This window comes from Pan troglodytes, chromosome 5 (genome assembly GCF_028858775.2).
Source record: "Pan troglodytes isolate AG18354 chromosome 5, NHGRI_mPanTro3-v2.0_pri, whole genome shotgun sequence".
Classification (NCBI taxonomy): Eukaryota; Metazoa; Chordata; class Mammalia; order Primates; family Hominidae; genus Pan; species Pan troglodytes.
This window is the reverse complement of record NC_072403.2, coordinates 111,430,187-111,451,567: the sequence shown is the minus strand read 5'-3', so window position 1 is coordinate 111,451,567 and position 21,381 is coordinate 111,430,187. Positions and strand designations below refer to the sequence as shown.

Here is a 21,381-nt window from a genome sequence, read left to right as displayed (position 1 = left end):
AGGTCATTCTGCTGTTTAATCCTGGTTGAGAATCTAGTCCAGTTTCCTATGTTACCTGTAAGGAAACTATGTAATATTTACCTTTTTGTGGTTATGAAGTAAAAATCCAGGTACTAAAACAAGTTTTTTGTGGGGCGTGATGGCTCACACCTGTAATTCCAGCACTTAGGGAGGCTGAGGTGGGCGGATCACTTGAGGTCAGCAGTTTGAGACCAGCCTGGCCAATATGGTGAAACCCCGTCTCTACGAAAGATACAAAAATTAGCTGGGCATGGTGGCGCACGCCTGTAGTCCCAGCTGCTCAGGAGGTTGAGGCAGGAGAATCGCTTGAACCTGGGAGGTGGAGGTTGCCACTGCACTCCAACCTGGGTGATAGAGTGACACTCCGTTTCAAAAAAACCAAAAACAAGTTTTTTTATTTTCTAGTTTCTTATTAGCATATCACACTGTTTTGGTAGTATAAATGGACACTATGTTGAAATGCTTCCTCTGTGTTTTACAATAATTTTCCAACTTGAATCTATGGACTCCTAAGGGTTCCTTGAATGAATTTTCAGGAGTCTCAGATTTTCTTTAACATAAAAATATTTTGTCTAAAATTAATATAAGGGTATTTTGGCTCACAGAAGAGGTCATCATCTTTAATACAGCCAGAAGGGTTGGGCACCAGCTGCATTTGTGTTTTTCTTTGTTGTCGTGAGTCCCAAGTAGTAGTACTGGGGAGAATGACGAAAGAACAGAGGGAACTTAATATATAAATGATGCATTGGAACCAAGGGAGACAGCAATGGTGCCATAGTGTGGCAGTTCAATAAGGATTTCACTTTAGTGGTCTCAAACTCTAGGTGCATCAGAATCTCAGGGAGATCTTGTTATGACAGATTGCAGGATCCCAGTCTTAGAAATTCTAATTTAGTAGTTCTGGGGTGGAGGAGCCAGAGAATTTGCATTTAACAAGCTCCCAAGTGTTGCCAGTGCTGCTGGTCTGGAGACCACAGTTTAAGAATTACTGAATTAGAAAAAGGTGGGTAAGAAGATTGTGAACATGTAATGTAGCATTGGTGTAATGCATTATGTTTTTTTGTTTTTTTTTTTTTGAGATGGAATCTCACTCTGTCACCCAGGCTGGAGTGCAGTGGCGTGATCTCGGCTCACTGCAACCTCTGCCTCCTGGGCTGGGAGTAGCTGGAATTACAGGTGCCCGCCACCACGCCCTGCTAATTTTTGTATTTTTAGTAGAGATGGTATTTCACCATATTGGCCAGGCCAGTCTCGAACTCCCAACCTCAAGTGATCCTCCCGCCTTGGCCTCCCAAACTGCTGGGATTACAGTTGTGAGCCACTACACCCGGCCATAATGCATTATGTTTATAAAACACTTTGAACACTTTCCAACACATGTTCTTAAATGATCACTGGATCTCATGAGGATAAAGGAAACAGGTAATTATAATATACAGAAGAAACAAATTAATACGATGTATTAATGAGTAAACTTAATTGAGGGTAGTTTTCTGAATTGGAATGTGCTTTTGAAAATGTCTTTCCTAACCCTCTACCTCCAAATAAGCGCCAAGCAAAATAGAACAGCTATTTCTTTGAGTCTTACCTATCTCTATGTGTAATCAAGCTAGAAGCCTGGCAGTTATTTCCTTCCCCCTTTTTATCTTATTTTATTTTTTAGCCTGTTAACAAAAGTAGACAGAGTGGTATAATGAATTTACCTATACCCATCAACCAGCTTCAGTTGTTGTTGTTGTTGTTTTTCCAGCTTTAAACATTATCAACTCACAGCAAGTCTTGTTTCGTCTAGGCCAGGATTTCTCGATCTCAATACTATTGGCATTTGGACTGTTAATGTTCTGTGATTAATTCCTTGCTGTGCTGTTCTGTACGTTATTGGATGTTTACCAGCATCCCTGGCCTCTACCCACTTAAATACAAGTAGTGGTCCTCTCACCTCTCACCAGTTGTCAGAACCAAAACTGTCAAATGTCCCCTAGGTGGCAAAATCACTCCTCATTGAGAATATCAGTGATTCTCAACAACAACATTGAGAATCGCTGACATTGTCTCACTCACTTCTCCCTACCCATGGCAGTTATTTTGACACTTCCCTTTCCCTCCTCTTTGATATCTAATTTGTTACTGTTTCTACCTGCAAATATATATATAAAGAATGCCCATTTCTCTCCAGATCCTCTGCTACTATACTAATCTGTTTCTCTTCCTAATGCCCTCCAATCCCTCCAATCTAGTTTATCACATTAGTGAGAGTGATGTTTTTAAAGTGTAAGTTGGGGCTGGGTGTGGTAGCTCACACCTGTAATCCCAATACTTTGGGAGGCCGAGGCGGGTGGATCACTTGAGGTCAGGCATTCGAGACCAGTCTGACCAACATGGTGAAACCCCATCTCTAATAAAAATAGAAAAATTAGCTGGGCGTAGTGGTGCATGCCTGTAATCCCAGCTACTGGGTGGCTGAGGCAGGAGAGTCACTTGAACCCTGGAGGCAGAGGCTGCAGTGAGCTGAGATTGTGCAGCTGCACTCCAGCCTGGGAAACAGAGCGAGACTCTGTCTCAAAAATAAAAAATAAATAAAGTGTAAGTTGGACCATATCATGGCCCTGCTTAAAAACCCTCTCGTGGCATTTCATTATACCTAAGATAAACTGCCAAAACTTTCATTTCAACTGTAAGTCTCTGTATGAATTGTCCTCTGCTTATTTCTCTAGACTTACCTGGTGGCTTCCCCTTTGTATTCCCTCCCATGTAATTTAAAGACAAAAGTAACTAAATACCAACTTTGTTATGTGATGTGCAAAATTATTGAGAATATTTTCATAATACTTTCTTAAATTTTATATTTTTTCAGGTGTTATGAATGTGATGAAAAATTATCAACGCATTGTAATAAGAAGGTTTTGGCTCAGATAGTTGATTTTCTCCAGAAACATGCTTCTAAAACACAAACAAGTAAGTTAAGCGATTACTAAAGGAATCTGTGTTAAAATACAGTATTTCATGTAAAGAGTTCATAAATTCATAAACAATACTTTAGATTTTACTGTGACAGCCCAGCCAATAATTTGAATAAAGATATTATGAGTATCGGCTGGGTGCAGTGGCTCATGCCTGTAATCCCGGCATTTTGGGAGGCCAAGGTGGGTGGATCATGAGGTCAAGGGTTTGAGACCAGCCTGGCCAACATGGTGAAACCCCGTCTCTACTAAGAATACAAAAATTAGCCGGGTACGGTAGCACATGCCTGTAATCCCAGCTACTCGGGAGGCTGAGACAGGAGAATCGCTTGAACCTGGGAGGGGAGGCGGAGGTTGCAGTGAGCCAAGAACATGCCACTGCACTCCAGTCTGGGCGACAGAGCAAGACCCCGTCTCAAGAAAAAAAAAAAAATTATGAATATCATGCATTCTTAGGTGGCCACCTTGTTATACGTTTATATAACCAATTTGAGAAACTGAAGTATGTCGTGTCTAGATCATGGGCTTTGAAGTCAGTCCTGATAAGTTTGAATTTAGGCTTCCCCACTTACTGGCCATGGTCACTTTTATTGCTTAGTTTCCTTATTTATAAAATTAGGATGATAATTCTGTCTTATGGAGTTACTATGAGGCCTAGAGATAATATTTTCTAAAGATTTAGCAATAGTGCATGTAAAAATACTTGCATAGTACCTGTATTAGTCTTTTCTTGTATTTCTATAAAGAAATACCCGAGATTGGGTAATTTATAAAGAAAAGAATTTAATTGGCTCACAGTTCCGCATGTTGTACAGGAAGCCTCCTGCTGTCATCTGCTCAGCTTCTGGGGAGGCCTCAGGAAACTTTCAATCATGGTGGAAGGTGAAGGGGAAGCAGGCACGTCTTACATAGTGGAACAGGAGGAAAAGATAGACGAGGAGGTAGTACACACTTTTGAACAACTAGATCTTGTGAGAACACACTGACTATCATGAGAACAGCACCAAAGTGATGGAGCTAAACCATTCGTGAGAAGCTCACTCCCATGATCCAGTCACTTCCCATCAGGCCCCTCCTCCAACATTGGCGATTACAACTCGACATGAGATTTGGGTGTGGACACAGATCCAAACCATATCAGTACTTGACACATATGTATGAAATGGTGTCTGTTATTTATTACATAATTGCAGTGTAGTTCTGACACTAACTACTGGGAGTTAGGCCAGACTTCACAGGCTAAGGGCACAGTTGCCCACAGGACTGCCCTCACTTCAGAAACTAGCTGCAGGCTTGAGGGTTCCTAGACCACTGAATTTCTGACCAACTGTCCACAAATTTGGGGGTTCCTACCATTTCTTCAGGTTCAGTGATAATTTGCTAGAATGAGTCAGAGAACTCAGGAAAGTGCTGTACTAACAATTATAGTTTTAATATAGCAAAAAAGGATACAAAACAGCCAAAGGAAGAGATGCATAGGGCAAAGTCTGGGGAGGGTCCCAAATGTGAAGCTTCTGTGTCCACTCCAGAGGGAATGAGGATGCATTCTCCTCACTCTCCCCAGCCCATGCATTCGTGTGCACTAATATACACAAGAGTATTGGTAACCAAGGAAGCTCACTGGAGTTTTGGTGTGGAGAGTTTTATTGGGATTTCATTGTGTAGGCATGATTGATTGAATCATTGGCCATATTGATTTAACTCAGTCTCTAGGCCCCCAACATTCTAATCACATGGTTGGTCTTTCTGGCAGGGCCAGGCCCCATCCTGATTCATCTCTTCAGCATAAACTGTCTAGGGGCCCACAGTGAGTCAGTTTGTTGATATAAACTATCAAATGTGGCCTGAGGGACCCATCATGAATAACAGACACTCTTGTCGCTCTGGAAATTCCAAGGATTTAGAGGGTACTTTCCAGGAACCTGGGGAGAAAAGCCAGCCAGATCCTTTATTATATAACAGTAATGTATTATGTATTTTGTTATTGTATACTTTGTTACCTAACAAATAAATAATACATAACGTATGTTAAGACTGTATAGGATAATAGTTTCTTCCTCCAAAAATAGTAAGTGCTTCCCACATGCCAGGTATTAAATTTTATTTGGTCTGTAGTATTAGAGTAAAACAAAAATAGTTTTATCTTGCCCTCTAGGCGTTAGATTATAGTGGGAGTAACAAGCAAAAAATGCAAATATATAATGACTTCTGGTAAGTGCTACAAAAGAAAGGAACAGATTGCAGTGCTGGGTAATAATATAGTAGTCACAGTGATCAAGAAAGGCTAATATTGCAGAAACATGGTTTGTTAGAGAGTGCAAAGAGATGAAGTTACGAGGTAGATGAGCTGGTCATGACAGATACTGTAATGAACTCCATGGTAAGGAATTTTTATTTTTTTGGAAGTGTAATAGAAATTACTAAAGTATTTTAAGCAGGGGGGTATCACGGTAATTTCATATATTTTTTTTTTAAATAAAGATAAGTGATTGCTATGTGGCACACAGATTGTAGGGAGTTAAGCATGGGGGTGGGGAGATCATGAAGAGGGTTAAGGAGGTGATTGTTGGGGGGCCAGGTGAGAGGCTGATAGATACTCATGGGGAGTGAGTGGATTACATGTAGTGAGGGAGGGAGAGTGGGAGGAATTAAGTATTAATACAAACCTCAGGATTTTTACTGAACAGCTAGGTGAATGGACGTGATAATTTTGAGTTGCCTTTGAAGCAGAATTGAATTGCTTAGTAGGTGGCATCAGAAACTGAAAAGCTATATAAAAATATAGTTGCCAACTGTGTTTTCTATAGCCCAGTGTACAGCTGTTTTTGTTAGCCATCGCCCTAATGAGACAGTAATGGTGAAGGAACTGGAGGAGGAACCAGAGAAGGTAAACTCAGGCTCCTGGACAGCAGTAGAAGTGATTAATTTGATCACTTATCATTTACTTATTCAACAAACATTTATTGAATTCTATTCTGCAGCAGGCATACTAGTCGTAGCTCCAATTCTGCTCAAATAAAGAACCAGGAAAATATGGTGGTGAAAGACATGTAACACTACTGGAACTGAAGTTGGTCATAATTCTGTCTGCTGAAAAATGAGCATTAAGTTTCGTTGGCCATAATAAGAAGATAGGCAGGGATATGATGGCATGGGTGATGAAAGTACAAGTTTAGAAATTATTTTCTCTGGATTTTTTTTTTTTACCTTAGAGGTTCCCTAAGGTTAAGTACAAAGCCAGTCTGATTTTCATTCAATTTTACTGATTTCTTGAATAAGTATTACAAGAAAGATGCTAGGAAGGGAGCAGAGAATTACGGTATGATGGAAAGTACATGGCTTTGAGGTTGGGCACGGTGGCTCAGGCCTTAAACCCAGCACTTTGGGAGCCCAAGTCAGGCAGATCACTTGAGGCCAGGAATTGAGACCAGCCTGGCCAACATGGTGAAACCCCAACTCTACTAAAAATACAAAAATTAGCTGAGCATAGTGGCACATTCCTGTAACGCCAGCTACTCAGGAGGCTGAGGCATGAGAATTGTTTGAACCCAGGAGGCTGAGGCATGAGAATTGTTTGAACCTGGGAGGCGGAGGCTGCAGTAAGCCGAGATCACACCACTGCATGCCAGCCTGGGCGACAGAGTGAGACTGTCTCAAAAAAAAGAAAAAAAGACAGTAGATGGCTTTGAGTCAGGGGGTCTGGTGTTCAAATTTGACTCTGCCACTAGGTGTGTGACCCCAGGCAGTAATCTGTTTATGTAAGCCTCATTTTTCCTTAGTACTTTATATTTCCAAGGTGCTTCAGGGAATAGAGATTGATAAGACAGTCACTAAATCTTTAAGAGGCTGAAGATCTGAAAGAAGGTGTAAGATTAAACAGTAATGATATGCAAGTAGAGTAAGATTTCTGTTTTAGGTAACAACCAAAGTCCTTCAAATATCCAAAGAGGGATATAATGTTCAGTTGTAGGAACTAAAAAGGAATCATGGATGAGCCGGCTTTCAAGCTGACCCTTAAAGGATGAACTTTGGGCAGGTGAAGATGAGAGAAGAAATCATTTCAGGTGGTGGGAAGCACTAATACGAGCCTTAATTGTGTTTATGGAACCGTGAATAGCACCTGGAGTGGTGGGGCACGGGCTTTTGAGGTAGTTTGAGAGGGAGTGCAGCTTTCAAAGTTTGAGAGATACATAGTTGTTAGTTTAAGGCTTTCGGCAGTTCTAGGGCAAGATGTCATTATCCCTGTGGGTCAAGCTACAGGATCTCTCAGGCAAGTTTGATTTAAAATAATATTCCTTGGCATTCTAGAATAAGTTTTTGGATATAATAGTTTGCCATATTGTGCCTTATATGTGGCTTCCGTATATTTTTATAAAATATTTGGAAAATCAAATATGAAAGTTTTTATTGAGGTTTGTAAGAATGCTGGATATGATTTTGCACTAAATGGTAATCATGAAACATTGTGAAAACACCTATTTATGATAAAAGGAATATGAAACTGTATTATTGTGTTTGGGTGAGAGGATAAGTATGATTTTAAAAGGTTATTTTTATATTTTTGTACTAAGTAAAAATAGTTATTGAGAAGAAAGCCTGTGCCTGTATGTTAAACACATTTTGAAGTTATGCATGACCAGAAATTTTCTTTCTCTTGAAAGCATATTATTAATTCTTTTGTTTTTTTATTCCTTTACTTTTAGGCATCACTATCCTAAAATCATATAGTATATGGGTGGCTCACTCCTGTAATCAGAGCACTTTGGGAGGCTGAGGCAGGCAGATCACTTGAGTCCAGGAGTTTGAGACCATCCTGGGCAACATAGCGAGACTTGGCTCTAAAAATAAAAATGAAATAAATACTATGCCATGTTAACACAAATAACATTTGTAGAAAAGATAACTTTCAAAACAAAAATATAATGAGTGGCACTGTCTTGCATTTTTATAAGACTCTTAAGTGTCTGGCTTAGTAGAAAACAGCTGGATTCTCATATCTGCTTCTGCATTTAATCCTTTGTGATATCACATGCCATATGGCCTCTGGAGAACGGCATTGTATAATTGAGAGTGAATGAAGGTAAAAAAAGCAAATAAAATCTTAGGCTTATTATGAAAATACTTTTGACCTTAAGTACCCTTGAAAGAAGGAAGTTGTCTTCTGACCCACTTGGAGAAGTGCTGAACTGTAGCACATTTGTCTTTATATTTTCTGTCTTCAGCCTTACTTATCCATTAAGGCTCAGCTCAAATCCTACTTCTAGGATGCTTTCCCAATCCTTATCTCTTTTTTGGCACTCAGTGTCTGTGCAGCACACTTTAGAATCTAATAACACACTTTTTTGATGTTTCATATTTATGTTTGTACATGTCTTATTTTCTCTCAAGACTGTAGGTTCCTTAAGACTGGACTCTGGATTATATTCTTTTTGATTTTTATGTGGGTAGACAGTAAATACTTGCTGAATAAACCAAATAGAATGTGACCAGTTTTTGTTGAGGAAGTAGATAGATAAGCTTTGCACTTTCACCCCCCAAAATCCTAAATATTAATATCAAAATTATTTATTCAGTCTTTTAATATCTCTGAGTTTCTTATTTGTACCAGATGCTGCATTAGATGTTGGAGATGCAGTAGTGAATGAGACAGATCTACTTCTAGTTCCTGTCATTACTGATCTTTTGGTCTATTGAGGGATATAGACAAATTGCACTTAGTTATACTTGCCTGTTTAAATAGTGCTGTGATGGAGCAAGTACGAGGGACCGTGAGAACAATTTGGAATAGTATCTAACATTCGACTGGAGGAGTCAGGCCAATTCTATTTAGAAGAATAATCCGACTTAGTTGGAAGCAGAAGAATATCTAGAAATTATCTGGGCAAAAAAGGAACAGATTGTGTGTTCCAGGCAAAGAAAATAGCGCATTGACGAGAGCTCAATAGGTTCAGGGAAGTCTAGATAGCTGAAAAGTTGAGTTTTGTGGTGTAGAAGATGGTGAGGTGAGACTTGAGGTAAGTAAGAACAGATATTTAAGGGCCTTGTACAGATAGAATTTGTTCTGAGGGCAGTGAGGAACCACTGTTAAGTTTTAAGCAGAGAAGTGGCTGATCAGTGATTTTGTGTCTTAGATCTCAGTTGGACTTGTATGGAGACAGATAGGAATGCCTATATATGTATAACTGCCCATTTATTATGTTAATATCAATTTATCATATGACTAAGTAAAGATTTCTAAGGCATAATGGTTAACTGGAAGTTAGTCGATTTTGAGAGTAAACTGGCAAGCTAATTATTATTTCGTTCCAAGCTAGGGGAATTGTGGGGCACCAAGTTGTCTCTTTTTACTCGCTCTTTAAATATTAAACTTCTTTTCAGCTATAGAAATGGGCAGATTACATTAATACTACATGACTGGTTTAGGTAATTGCATTAAGCAGTTGAGATGAACCCCAGCTCAGTTTCCCAGAAGAATGCTTACAGCTGTGTAGATTTCACATCTGATGTTAGGATTTGCTTATAGAAACAAAACTCCCTCTACCTCCCCCTTCCCCATACATGGAATAAAAAGGTCATATATAATGCAAGACTGAAAATGGGCAAATAAGCATTTTTGTGAGTCCCACCCAGAAATAGGTTATTATTAAAAAGTAGACCAGAAAACTTTGGAGACAGTAAAAAAAAAATCAGTGGTTGAAAGGGGTTGAGGAGAAGAAGGGGTGAGTAGGCAAAGCACAGAGAATTTTTTAGGGCAATAAAACTACTCTGTATGATACTATAATGCTGGATCCATGTCATTCTGCATCTGTCCAAATCCATAGAATGTACACTGCCAAGAGTGAACCCTGATGTAAACTAGGAACTTTAGGTGATAATGATGTGTCAGTGCAGGTTCATCAGTTACAATAAATGAACCATTCTGGTGGGGGATGTTGATAATGGAGGCTATGCATGTGTTGGGGTATTGGGGATATGGAAAATCCCCATTAACATATGCTCAGTTTTGCTGTGAACCTAAAACTTGCTTGAAAAAAAAATTTTTTTTTTTTAAAGTGGGCCATTGTCCTCTGAAAGTCTCATGAGATTTCTCACTTTAATAGTCTTTTAAATGTCATGAGGTGTTCTACAAATATTTAGAGAATATAGGAATTCCTGGTAAAATAATGTAGTTGAATATTGGTTTATTTTTTGTGAAATAGATGACTGACAATCCCATGTTCTTTTCTAAACCAATGCATTTGGCTCATAATTTTAATATTGACGGGATGCCATTTTTAACAAGGTTAAAGAGAAAAGAAAATACTATATCCTGCTGAATTTATTAAGCTCATGCTCCTGATTTATAATAGACATGAATTATGTGGGTTTTATGAAGTATGAGTTTGCTGTATCTTTTTTTTTTTAAATAAGAAAGTAAGTGGTGGTATGTTTGGGATCTGAAACTCCATCTGAGTATAATATTATGACCTGTTTCAGTAACAATTTGATTACTATTTAATACTTAAAAAAAAAAGGTGATACATGCTGGGCACATGTATGGCTCATGCCTGTAATCCCAGCACTTTGGGAGGCTAAGGTGGGAAGATTGCTTGAGACCAGTTCTTCAGGACGAGCATGGACAACATAGCATGACCCTATCTCTGTTTATTTTTGTCTGTTTTTTTTAAGAGGTAATACAGTTCTCTAAAGTGACAGTCATGTTTCTAAGAAATTTGCATTTTCAAAAATAAGCACTAAAAATCGTTGTTTCAGTGTATACAAGGGGCTAGGTTCAAAAAGATAATGACATTTTAAAAACAACCTATTTTTACGTATAGGGTTTTTAATTTGGGGTTCCTCGTCGGTACTACAAAACACAGTAAAATTATTAGAGTGACTATTTTCTCAGTTTTCCCAAAGATGTCACATAACTAGTATCCTTCCAGATACATAGGGAGATGTTAATTACATGCAGTGGGTACCTAGGATGTTAGGGCGTTAATTTTTTAAGGAATCATTTGAGAAGGACTGCTACAAACTATGACTAAAAAAGCTATAAATCCAAACACAAAACATGTGCAGCAATGGATTACATACAGCTTTTACTTAAGAGTAATGGCTTTGCTATTCATATCACCACTGGCATTTTGTTAGTGTCTTAAACTACTATCACACTTATAAATTGCATCATCTTTATTATAACAGACAGTAGATAATGTTTAAGTGTGTGAATTCTGAAGCTAGACTGCCCGGGTTTGAATCTTCCCTCAACACTAACCAGCAGTATACCTCAGTTTCATCTTTGAAATGCTTCAGTTCTAAAATGGGGACAGTTATCAGAGGTGACAATTTAAGGGAGATACACTCTCAAACTCTCCAACTCTAAACGCAAAATAAGTTCACTTCTCCCTTGCCTATGGGAAGAAAGGGAAGAACCAGTGTTCCCCACTTTTGGTTTAACCAAGGCAATTCACAAATACACCTTTGGGAAAAGAAAGACACCAATTTAGTATTACTTCACAACAAACCCACTATTGGTTGTTTTCAATTTTCTCCTGTGATAAACAAAGCTGTATCTTTGTATACTTGCTCTTTTATTTTGTAGGTGAAATTTTTTTGGAATTTCTTGGCCAAAGTATAAATTTTGATTACTGTTGTAAAACTGCCCTCAAGAAAGCTTGTACAAAGGGTATAGTTGACAATAGTGCCCATAATTCCATATTTAACTTTGTTTACAGTTCAGTTTTGCCATAATGAAGTTTTTAATGTCATTGTTGCCAGGTCATTAGTCTTTTCTGTTTTTAGCCTTTGGGGTCATGCTTTGAAAGTCTTTGCTCTCCAAGATTCTAAAGATATTCACCTAAAATTTGCTGGTACTTTGAGTTTTTTTATGTTTATGATTTAATATCCTTGAACTCAGTTTTTTTGTTTGTTTTTTGAAACAGTCTCACTCTGTCACCTAGTCTGGAGTGCAGTGGCATGATCTCAGCTCACTGCAACCTCTGCCTCCCGGGTTCAAACGATTCTCCTGCCTCAGCCTCCTGAGTAGCTTGGACTACAGGCAAGCGCCACCATGCCCAGCTAATTTTTGTATTTTTAGTAGAGACGAGGTTTCACCATGTTGGCCAGGCTGGTCTCGAACTCGTGACTTTAAGTGATCCTGCCACCTCGGCTCCCAAAGTGCTGGGATTACAGGCATGAGCCATCACACCCAGCCTTGAACTCAGTTTTTAAAAAGATAGTTATAGGATCTCTAAGTGTTGAAGTAATTTTTATGCTGGAAAAATTTGAGGTAATATCTTAAGTTTTTTTTTTAAAGTTCTTAGACAAGTTGTTTTGTTGTTTATGTTGTTTTGTTTTTGCTCGCTGGTATTTCAGCCAGTTTTGTCTTCGAAGACTTGAGGTACATGCAAAACCTATCAGTCCTCAATCAGCTACTTTTTGAGGACTCAGATTATAGGCTTAAAGGTAAACTACAGAGATGTACAAGAGCTTTAAAAACTTTAAAGTGCCGAAAGTGTGCTCTCAATATTCTTTGCATTCCAGGTCTATATTATCTTTTTATGTAAAGGATGACAGTGTTAGTAATATAGAAGTGATAAGTAGAGTAAATTAAATTGCTTTTATTTTTTATTAGTTTTGATTTATTTCCCAAGGTGAGATAAATCCCTTTTAATAAAATAACCTAGCCTGGAAACTTTGTGATTACCTTTTTGACTATGCGGACCACTTTTTTGTAGGTGTGGGTAAAACTTTAGGAGAACAAAAGAAATGATAATAAAAATTTTGTGTAGTTTGTCTTTATTGTTGTAGCAACTTTGTCCTCTTACTTATATCATACTTAAAAACATCTTGAAGTTCATTCCTTATTGTATTTGGTTCTGTGTTTATAAAGGAAGAAGAGAATTTTTAATATCATCTAAAATGTTTGCACTGCCAGATTGAAAAATGCTTTGTTATCTCTGAAAACAAAATGATCAAAATAGTTCTTCAGTAGAAGCTATAAGCTGCTTTTTATTAAAACATACAGGCCAGGCGCAGTGGCTCGTGCCTGTAATCCCAGCACTTTGGGAGGTCCAGGCAGGTGGATCACCTGAGGTCAGGAGTTCGAGACCAGCCTGGCCAACATGGTGAAACCCCATCTCTACTAAAAACACCAAAAATTAGCTGGACGTAGTGGTGGACGCCTGTAATCCCAGCTCCTCAAGAGGCTGAGACAGGAGAATCATTTGAACCCAGGAGGTGGAGGTTGCAGTGAGCCGAGATTGTGCCATTGCACTCCAGCCTGGGCGACAAGAGCAAAACTCCGTCTCAAAATACATACATACATACATACATACATACATACATACATACCTGCATGAATGTCAAGTAATTGAGACTGATTCAGGCATCCCTGTTTTAAACTAGAATTGTAAACTCTCAGTTGACAGCTTCTTAGTAAACACATGCACAACAAGTATATTTAGTGTCTAAACGTTTTCCTGAGATATTACAGTTACCATAAATTTAAGGCTTGGCCGAGTGTGGTGGCTCATGTTTGTAATCCTAGCACTTTGGGAGGCCAAGGAGGGTGGATCACCTGAAGTCAGGAGTTCAAGACCAGCCTGGCCAACATGGTGAAACCCCATCTCTACTAAAAATATAAAATTAGCCAGGTGTGGTGGCGTGTGCCTGTAATCCCAGTTACTCGGGAGGCTGAGACAGAAGAATTGCTTGAACCCAGGAAGCGGAGGTTGCAGTGCCAAGATCGTGCCACTGCACTCCAGCCTGGGCAACAGAATGAGACTCCGTCTCAAAGAAAAAAAAAAAAATTAAGGCCTAAGGTCTCTGCTGTTTACTAGTTTACTATGTATCAATTCTTTATACTCCAGTCATAAATAAGAAATTAGGTGTAAACAGTTATAGTGTTTCCTATAGTGCCTGATACACAAAGGGCATTGATAAATCAATTTAAATTGTTACATTTTGTAAATGTACTACTTAGTAAAATTTAAGACTTGCACTTTTATTTTAAGTAAAACACTTAAATAGCTCTTAGAAATGTTATTCTGGCCAAGTGCGGGGCCTCACTCCTATAATCCCAGTGCTTTGGGAGGCCAAGGCAGGCAGATCACTTGAGGTCAGGAGTTTGAGACCAGCCTGGCCAACTTGATGAAACCCCATCTCTACTAAAAATACAAAAAATTAGGCATGGTGGCGCATGCCTGTAATCCCAACTACTCAGGAGACTGAGGCACGAGAATCACTTGAACCTGGGAGGCCGAGGTTGCAGTGGAGCCGAGATCACACCACTGCACTCCAGCCTGGGAGACAGAGTAAGACTCTATCTCAAAAAAAAAAAAAAAATTCTATTTTCTAGTTAAATTATCTTATCTGTTTGATAGTGTAGTTAATTTTTAATATTTTCTCACAGACTTACATGTAAAAGTCAACAAACAGACCCTTGCCACTTGTGTGAAGTGGCTATTTAACCATGAAATAAACTCTTTTTATTGCCACTGCCCTGTGGGTATGTTCTTTCTGGCAGTGCTGTCCATATTTGGTGGCTATGCATGGAGAGCCAGGTGGTGCTGAAAAGCATCGCACAGTGAAGCGTGGATATATCTTGGTTTGACATTTGTCGTCCCTTACTGCTGAAGGGAGGGGGAAAATCTGTTTTTCCATATGTTTATGCTTTATTTTGCCTGCAGTTTTGTCCAGATGGTCTTATGAACATTGTTTACTTTGGGATGCCATCCCAGATGTTTTGAAAACTGTTGGATAAATGTGGCACACAGATACATTTGCATATTATGGTTTTTAAAATGTTATGTGTCTTTGCAAGATTAAAATATAATTTATTTCTAGGAGTATTTTCCCAAGTGAATAATGTGTCTGTGTATATATGTATTTTTTAATGTTTTTTAAAACAGGCCCAATAGGTGTCGTGTATATATATTTCATAAGTATATAAAACATATATAGTTATTATCTATAGGTTATTTCTTCCAGCCATTCAGTTTTCATGTTAATAAGCTAAAAAATATTGTGGCAACATTTATTAAGAATGTTAAGTCTGCTTCATGTTTTGGAAGAAGCCAAAAAAAAAAAGATATTTTTGAGGAGTCATATTTGTTTAGGGTTGCATATACCCAAATCTGTAAGAATCTTGACCTACTGTCTTTTATAATTCTTCTCATTGTACATAAATCACTGAAGAGAATTTAGGTGGTAAAATGACAATGAATTTATAATCAGAAGATTATCATTGTGACCTTGAGCATATCACTTAACCTGTTGGAGACTGAGTTTTGTAAATGTAAAATCAGAGTTAACAGCCTGAAAAAATTGAGTAATGCTTGGATTTAATTTCTCTCTCATCTTAAATCTCTCAAAAATCCCTATGAAACCACCTTTTGGCAACAGCAATAATGAGAGTCTGAACCCATCCTATTCTAGGTTCTATTTACAGTCTCAGATATAAACAAGAAGCAGACTGTTCTGTCTGTAAACCCAGCGAGCAGCCATATCAGGGTTCCTCTTGTTTGTGTAGTGCTTCTTAAGTACTGACTGGCTTTTTTCATTTGCTTTTATATTCATTTGAAAACTACCTGGCCTCTTCCCCCTTTTCTTTTTTCCATGCCTGGTGTTTGTACTTCAGTGACCCACTTCATTGATTGTGCTGGCCTTTGCCCCCAAGCTCTAGTGTGGGGTTTATTTATTATAATATTTGGAGGACAGGAGAAGAGACCTATCTTGCTAGTTCTTTTCTGCTTTACCTCAGGATTCTGGAGTTGGGAGTTAAAAATAGTTCCTTAATATCTGAACACATTCCAATAACAACCAATAACATTTAAAGAATAAAAAAACCAGGAATAGGGGGAAACCAGTTAATAGCGTTTATAGAAACTATTGTAGCACAGGATAAAAGTTGTTAGAACTTAAACTTTTTTCCATGAAATAGGTTTGCTTAATGAAAGAAACATCTTCTGCTGGGCGCGGTGGCTCACACCTGTAATCCCAGCACTTCCTGCTCCTTAGAACAGGGCCACTCCCACTCGGGTTCATCTCCTTTAATGTTGTTTATAGAAGTGGGGCAGGTGTCGTAATTTATTTCCTCTTAAGAACTTGTCAGAGACGTAAGAAGCTAACCTACTAGTTCTGCTGTTTAATCTTGCAGATTTTTATGTGTTTCGAATTTTTATTATGAACAGTCCCCCCAGTGCTGTACCCCTTTGGCAGGAAGAGCAAGAGTAAGAGATGTTCCCCTATTTCCATCAATCAGCCAAATATTTAAAAGTTAATTAGTAATGCAAGGCAGCATGTCAGTATTAGGTGAAAAAAACATGTAATTGTAAAGAACTATAAAATCTAAGGGCTGGCTGGCTACGGTGGCTCACACCTGTAATTCCAGCACTTTGGGAGCCCGAGGTGGGTGGATCACTTGAGGTCAGGAGTTTGAGACCAGCCTGGCCAACATGGTGAAACCTCTTCTCTACTAAAAAAAAAAAAAGAAAAAAAATACAAAAATTAGCTGGGTGTGGTAGTGGGTGCCTGTAATCTCAGCTTCTTAGGAGGCTGAGACACGAGAATCACTTGAACCTGGGAGGCGGAGGTTGCAGTGAGCTGAGATTGCACCACTGCACTTCAGCCTGGGCTACAAAGTGAGACACTGTTTTTTAAAAAAGAAAAAATCTGAGGGCTGAAAGGAATTTAAAAGAACATCTAGTTAAAACTAAAGCATTTCAGAACTTGGGAATTTCTTATCAAACTTCAAATTATCATAATTTTGATTCAGAGAGTAATCTGCTAAATACATGTAGTCAACCATGTCAGTAAATGTTAGGAATTGTTCTTTGTTTTCATATTAGTAAACATGAACTGATAATATAATTTTCTTTTTTTCTTTTGAGACAGAGTCTCACTCTGTCACCCAGACTGGAGTGCAGTGGCATGATCTCAGCTCACTGCAACCTCTGCCTCCCAGGTTCAAGTGATTCTCATGCCTCAACCTCCTGAGTAGTTGGGACTACAGGCTTGCACGCACCACCACGCCCAGCTAATTTTTGTATTTTTAGTAGAGACGGGCTTTCACCATCTTGGCCAGGCTGGTCTTGAACTCCTGACCTCAAGTGATCCACCTGCTTCAGCCTCCCAAAGTGCTAGGATTACAAGCCTGAGGCACCGTGGCCAGCCTAATATAATTTTCAAATCTGCATTAATTATACAAATCTGTAAGCACAAAACATGCACTTATGTGTCATATACTTAGGTATTTTACTTTTTGTATTACAGTGTGGTTCTGTTTATTTTTTAAAAACTTTTAATATGAACATTTTCAAATTCACAGAAATGTTGCAAGAATAATACAAAAATTGCCACTATAGGATGGTGATTTTCCTAATTCTGTCATTTCTTCTATTAGCTGGCATTCTCTTATAAGGAAGTCTCTTCCCTACTTTTTCTCATTTAAAAAATCTGTTACCAATTCAGATTCATTCTGTGAATAATAATCTATTATACTACCCTTACTTATTTTTATGATCAAATTATCTGAACTGAACGAGCCTGGTCAAAATCCCTGTGTATTTTGACTTATTCCCAATCACACGTTTTGAGCACTTCCTTACTCTCTGGCATGGCAAAATGTTATGGGTTCATTTTGCATCTTTGCTACCCTGGGTTAAGAATCAGCCTTTTCCCCTAGAAGTCCTTATTTCTTTTCATGGGTAATGGTATTTAGAAGTTAGACCTTTTCTACTTGTTCTCGACTGTTCTTTTACATTTAGTTTTTTAATTCATCTGCAATTTATTCTGTAATATAGTGTGAGGTGCAGATCTGTATACTAAAGTTTAAATTAATTGCTCTAGCAATAAAATATAAAACCAAAGATAGTTGTGTTTATATTCTTCCCCTTCAGGAACACTGATTCAGGGAGATAATCTTATTTAAATTTAATTTTAAATAATGTATATAAATTATGTTAAGTGACATATTTATCTTTACATCTTGTGTCAGTTATTTTTTCTCTAACTTGTAGGTGCATTTTCTAGAATCATGAAACTTTGTGAAGAAAAATGTGAAACAGATGAAATACAGAAGGGAGGAAAATGCAGAAGTTTATCTGTAAGAGGAATTACAAATTTAGGAAATACTTGCTTTTTTAATGCAGTCATGCAGGTAAGAGTCATCAGAAAGCTTTGTAATATGTAAAAGATTCTCTTAATTTATATAGTCATTGGCTCACCTGTAGACTGTCAAATGACTGCTAAATGTTCCTCTAGAAATTTCTCTGTTTTCCTTTTGTTTACGCTATCTTGGGCCATCACCATATGTATACATGTACCTTATTTTCATGCAGGGCTTCTGAAAGGTCTTCTGTGTATTTTACCATGGCTCTATCGGTAATAGTGACCTTTACTAAATGTAAAATGTACTCAACTAAATCTTAATATTTTTTGAAATAGACACTTTTGCTATGCTAGATGAAATTTGAGAGTGTATTCCATAAAATCAGAGGCATATTTTAACTGAATCTGAAGACTTTAATTTTGTTTTCTTTTAGAACTTGGCACAGACTTATACTCTTACTGATCTGATGAATGAGATCAAAGAAAGTAGTACAAAACTCAAGATTTTTCCTTCCTCAGACTCTCAGCTGGTGAGTAATAACTGTTTGAATAATAGCTGCTTTCAGATGAGCCACTGATGTTACCAAAATCTCTTTTCCTAATTCGCAGATCAGTCAACTAAGATAGTAGTCAGGGGGCTTAAAAATAATTTAAAAGCATTCTGTGAAAATAATCAGATTTAAAATTTCTAAAATCATAACTTTAAGGTATGTTATGGTTCCAATATGCCATGGATCAAATAATAAAAAGATATCAAGGCAGCTTTAAAATAAACATACTGGAAGAAACAAAAGAGGTGTGACTTCTATTGAGCAAAATGCCTATAACCCCTATTTTGTAGTTTCTGGTGACGTTTAAATTTAGCATTTTTGTTCTTTAAAGCAAGATGAAATTTTAATAGTGAGCATCTAAAGGTTTTTTTTTTTGAGACGGGGTCTCGCTCTGTCGCCCAGGCTGGAGTGCAGTGGCGCGATCTCTGCTCACTGCAAGCTCCGCCTTCCGGGTTTATGCCATTCTCCTACCTCAGCCTCCCGAGTAGCTGGGACTATAGGCGCCCGGCTAACTTTTTTTTTTTTTTTTTTTTGTATTTTTAGTAGAGACGGGGTTTCACCATGTTAGCCAGGATAGTCTTGATCTCCTGACCTCGTGATCCACCCGCCTCGGCCTCCCAAAGTGCTGGGATTACAGGCGTGAGCCACCGCGCCCAGCCACATCTAAAGGTTTTTTGAAGCCTAGCCTGATGATAGATTTTTAAGCTAGTGAGAAAGATGAAAAAAAGAGCAGCCCCTGATATTCAGAAGCTGGCCTGGCACCCACAGTTAGGCCATGTTATTCAGATAATCCCACAGAATAACAATCTGATAGTAGGTTTCTCTGAGACTACGATGAAATAAGACAAAGCAAGGCCACTTCATGATTTTGTCTAAAACAAGATCACTTTGCCATTTAGAAAATCTGAAACACCCTCCTTCAGCCAAAATGAGAAATGAATGAATGCTACTTTACTAGTTAGAGATTTATCCTCATTTTAGTCTCCCCCACCAACTGCCGCAATATGTAAGATTTATTGAGATGTCCCATGATAGAATTAGCCTCGCTTTCTGAGGGCATTCACTCTAGAGTAAACCTCTGCTTCCTGAAACCCACCTTCAGATTATTCAACCAGAGCCTAAATCCTGGGTAGGTTCTTTACAGCACTCTCTTACTAGGACACCCTGTGGTTCCCCATGCTGCGTGATCTCCCTCACTGCCACAAGTAATAAACCCACCTAGTTCAACGATAGGTGTGTTTCTGATGGACTTCGGCTGGGAGGTATTGATACTAGTAAGGACAATTTTAGTGAGAAATTGATCAGCTTGTGTGTGTGTGTTTGTGTGTGTGTGTAAGTGTGTAAGTCAGAGTATATGTATAGCTCATGATCTGACTTTTGAAAACAATTAAAGAGTTCTAAAAATGCTTAGCCCTCTAAACATGCTTAGTAATCTTAGATTGTTTTTCCCAGTAGGCATTTTTGAAAGACAGTACTGTTTTATATATATATCTTTGAAAGACAGTATTATTATATATATAACATACTGTTATATATATAATAACCTCCTTTTTATATATATATTTACATGTAAATGTTTACCATATATATGTATATATAGTCGAAAAGCAGCCTGTAAACATTTGTTCAGCCCCTTAAAAATTTAATGATAGATTCCAATGCCCTATTCTAAATAAAGTGTAGTGAGATCCTTAAAACTACTAAAGGGAAGTTATTGCCTAGTCATTTAAAAAGACCTGTTAAATGTGATTTCCTGTTAAATGCGATTGGATGTTGAGTTTAAATATTTGACATGCAGAGCTGTGTTTCAGGATTACTATATGGCAATTAGATACTGTAGTTCATAACTTTAGGTTTGTATCATTCTAACAGGGTAATTTTGAATCTTATATCTTAGGTTTTTAAGGCATAAAGTTGACCTGAGCTGTGGCACTATTCTTTGAGTTGGTTACTGCCCTTTGAATCACCAGTTTATCTTTGTCTTTTGTCTATATACCGTTTATTTTTTTATTTTTATTTTTTTACCTTATTGTGCTGGCTCAGAGCTCCAGTAACATGTTGAATAGAGATGATGGGAGCAGTCAGCCTTGCCTTAATCCCAAAATTAGGGGAACAAACATTCAGCCTTCTCCCATTATTACATACGAAGGTACGATTTTCAGAGGTGTTCTTTGTAAGCTTGAGGACATTCCTTTCTATTGCTAGTTTTCTGAAAGTTTTATCGGAATGGATGTTGAATTTGTCAAATGCTTTTCCCACATCTATTGAGATGATCATATGGTTTTTCTTCTTTATTCTGTTAATGTGGTGAATTACACTGATTCCTTTTTCAAGTGTTAAACCTATCCTGTATTCCTCTTACAAACCCCAGTTATGATATGCTTATATGCTGCTGGATTCAATTTAATATTTATGTGCATATCAACTGTGTGTGGAAAACTTTTTATTTAATGAAAATATTCTTAAAAATGTATATTATGAGTGTATAACTTGATGAATTTTCACAGCTAACACACTTGTGTAACTAACACCTTGCTCAAGTAACATTACCAGCATCTGGAAGGCCCCTTCAACTCCCCCCCACATTCACTACTTCCCTAACCCACATGAGTAACCACTAACCTGGTTTCTAACAGGATAGATTAGTTTTGCCTGTTTTAATACTGCATATAAATGGAATCTTACTATATACATTATTTTGCATTTGGCTTCTTTCTGTCAACATTATGTGTGAAATTCATCCTTCTTGTGTTTTC

At 37.9% G+C, this 21,381-nt stretch overlaps 1 protein-coding gene across 10 annotated transcripts in view; it reads left to right on the top strand.

Moving 5' to 3' along the window:
- Positions 1-21,381, top strand: part of USP45 (ubiquitin specific peptidase 45) — an 83,493-nt gene that overhangs the window by 9,326 nt on the left and 52,786 nt on the right. For all 10 annotated transcript variants that reach the window (XM_009451697.5, XM_063813303.1, XM_518650.7 and 7 more), the window contains exons 5-7: positions 2,876-2,976; positions 17,984-18,123; positions 18,509-18,604. In XM_009451697.5, coding sequence (XP_009449972.1) covers positions 2,876-2,976; positions 17,984-18,123; positions 18,509-18,604 — 337 coding nt within the window. The remainder of the gene's footprint in view (positions 1-2,875; positions 2,977-17,983; positions 18,124-18,508; positions 18,605-21,381) is intronic.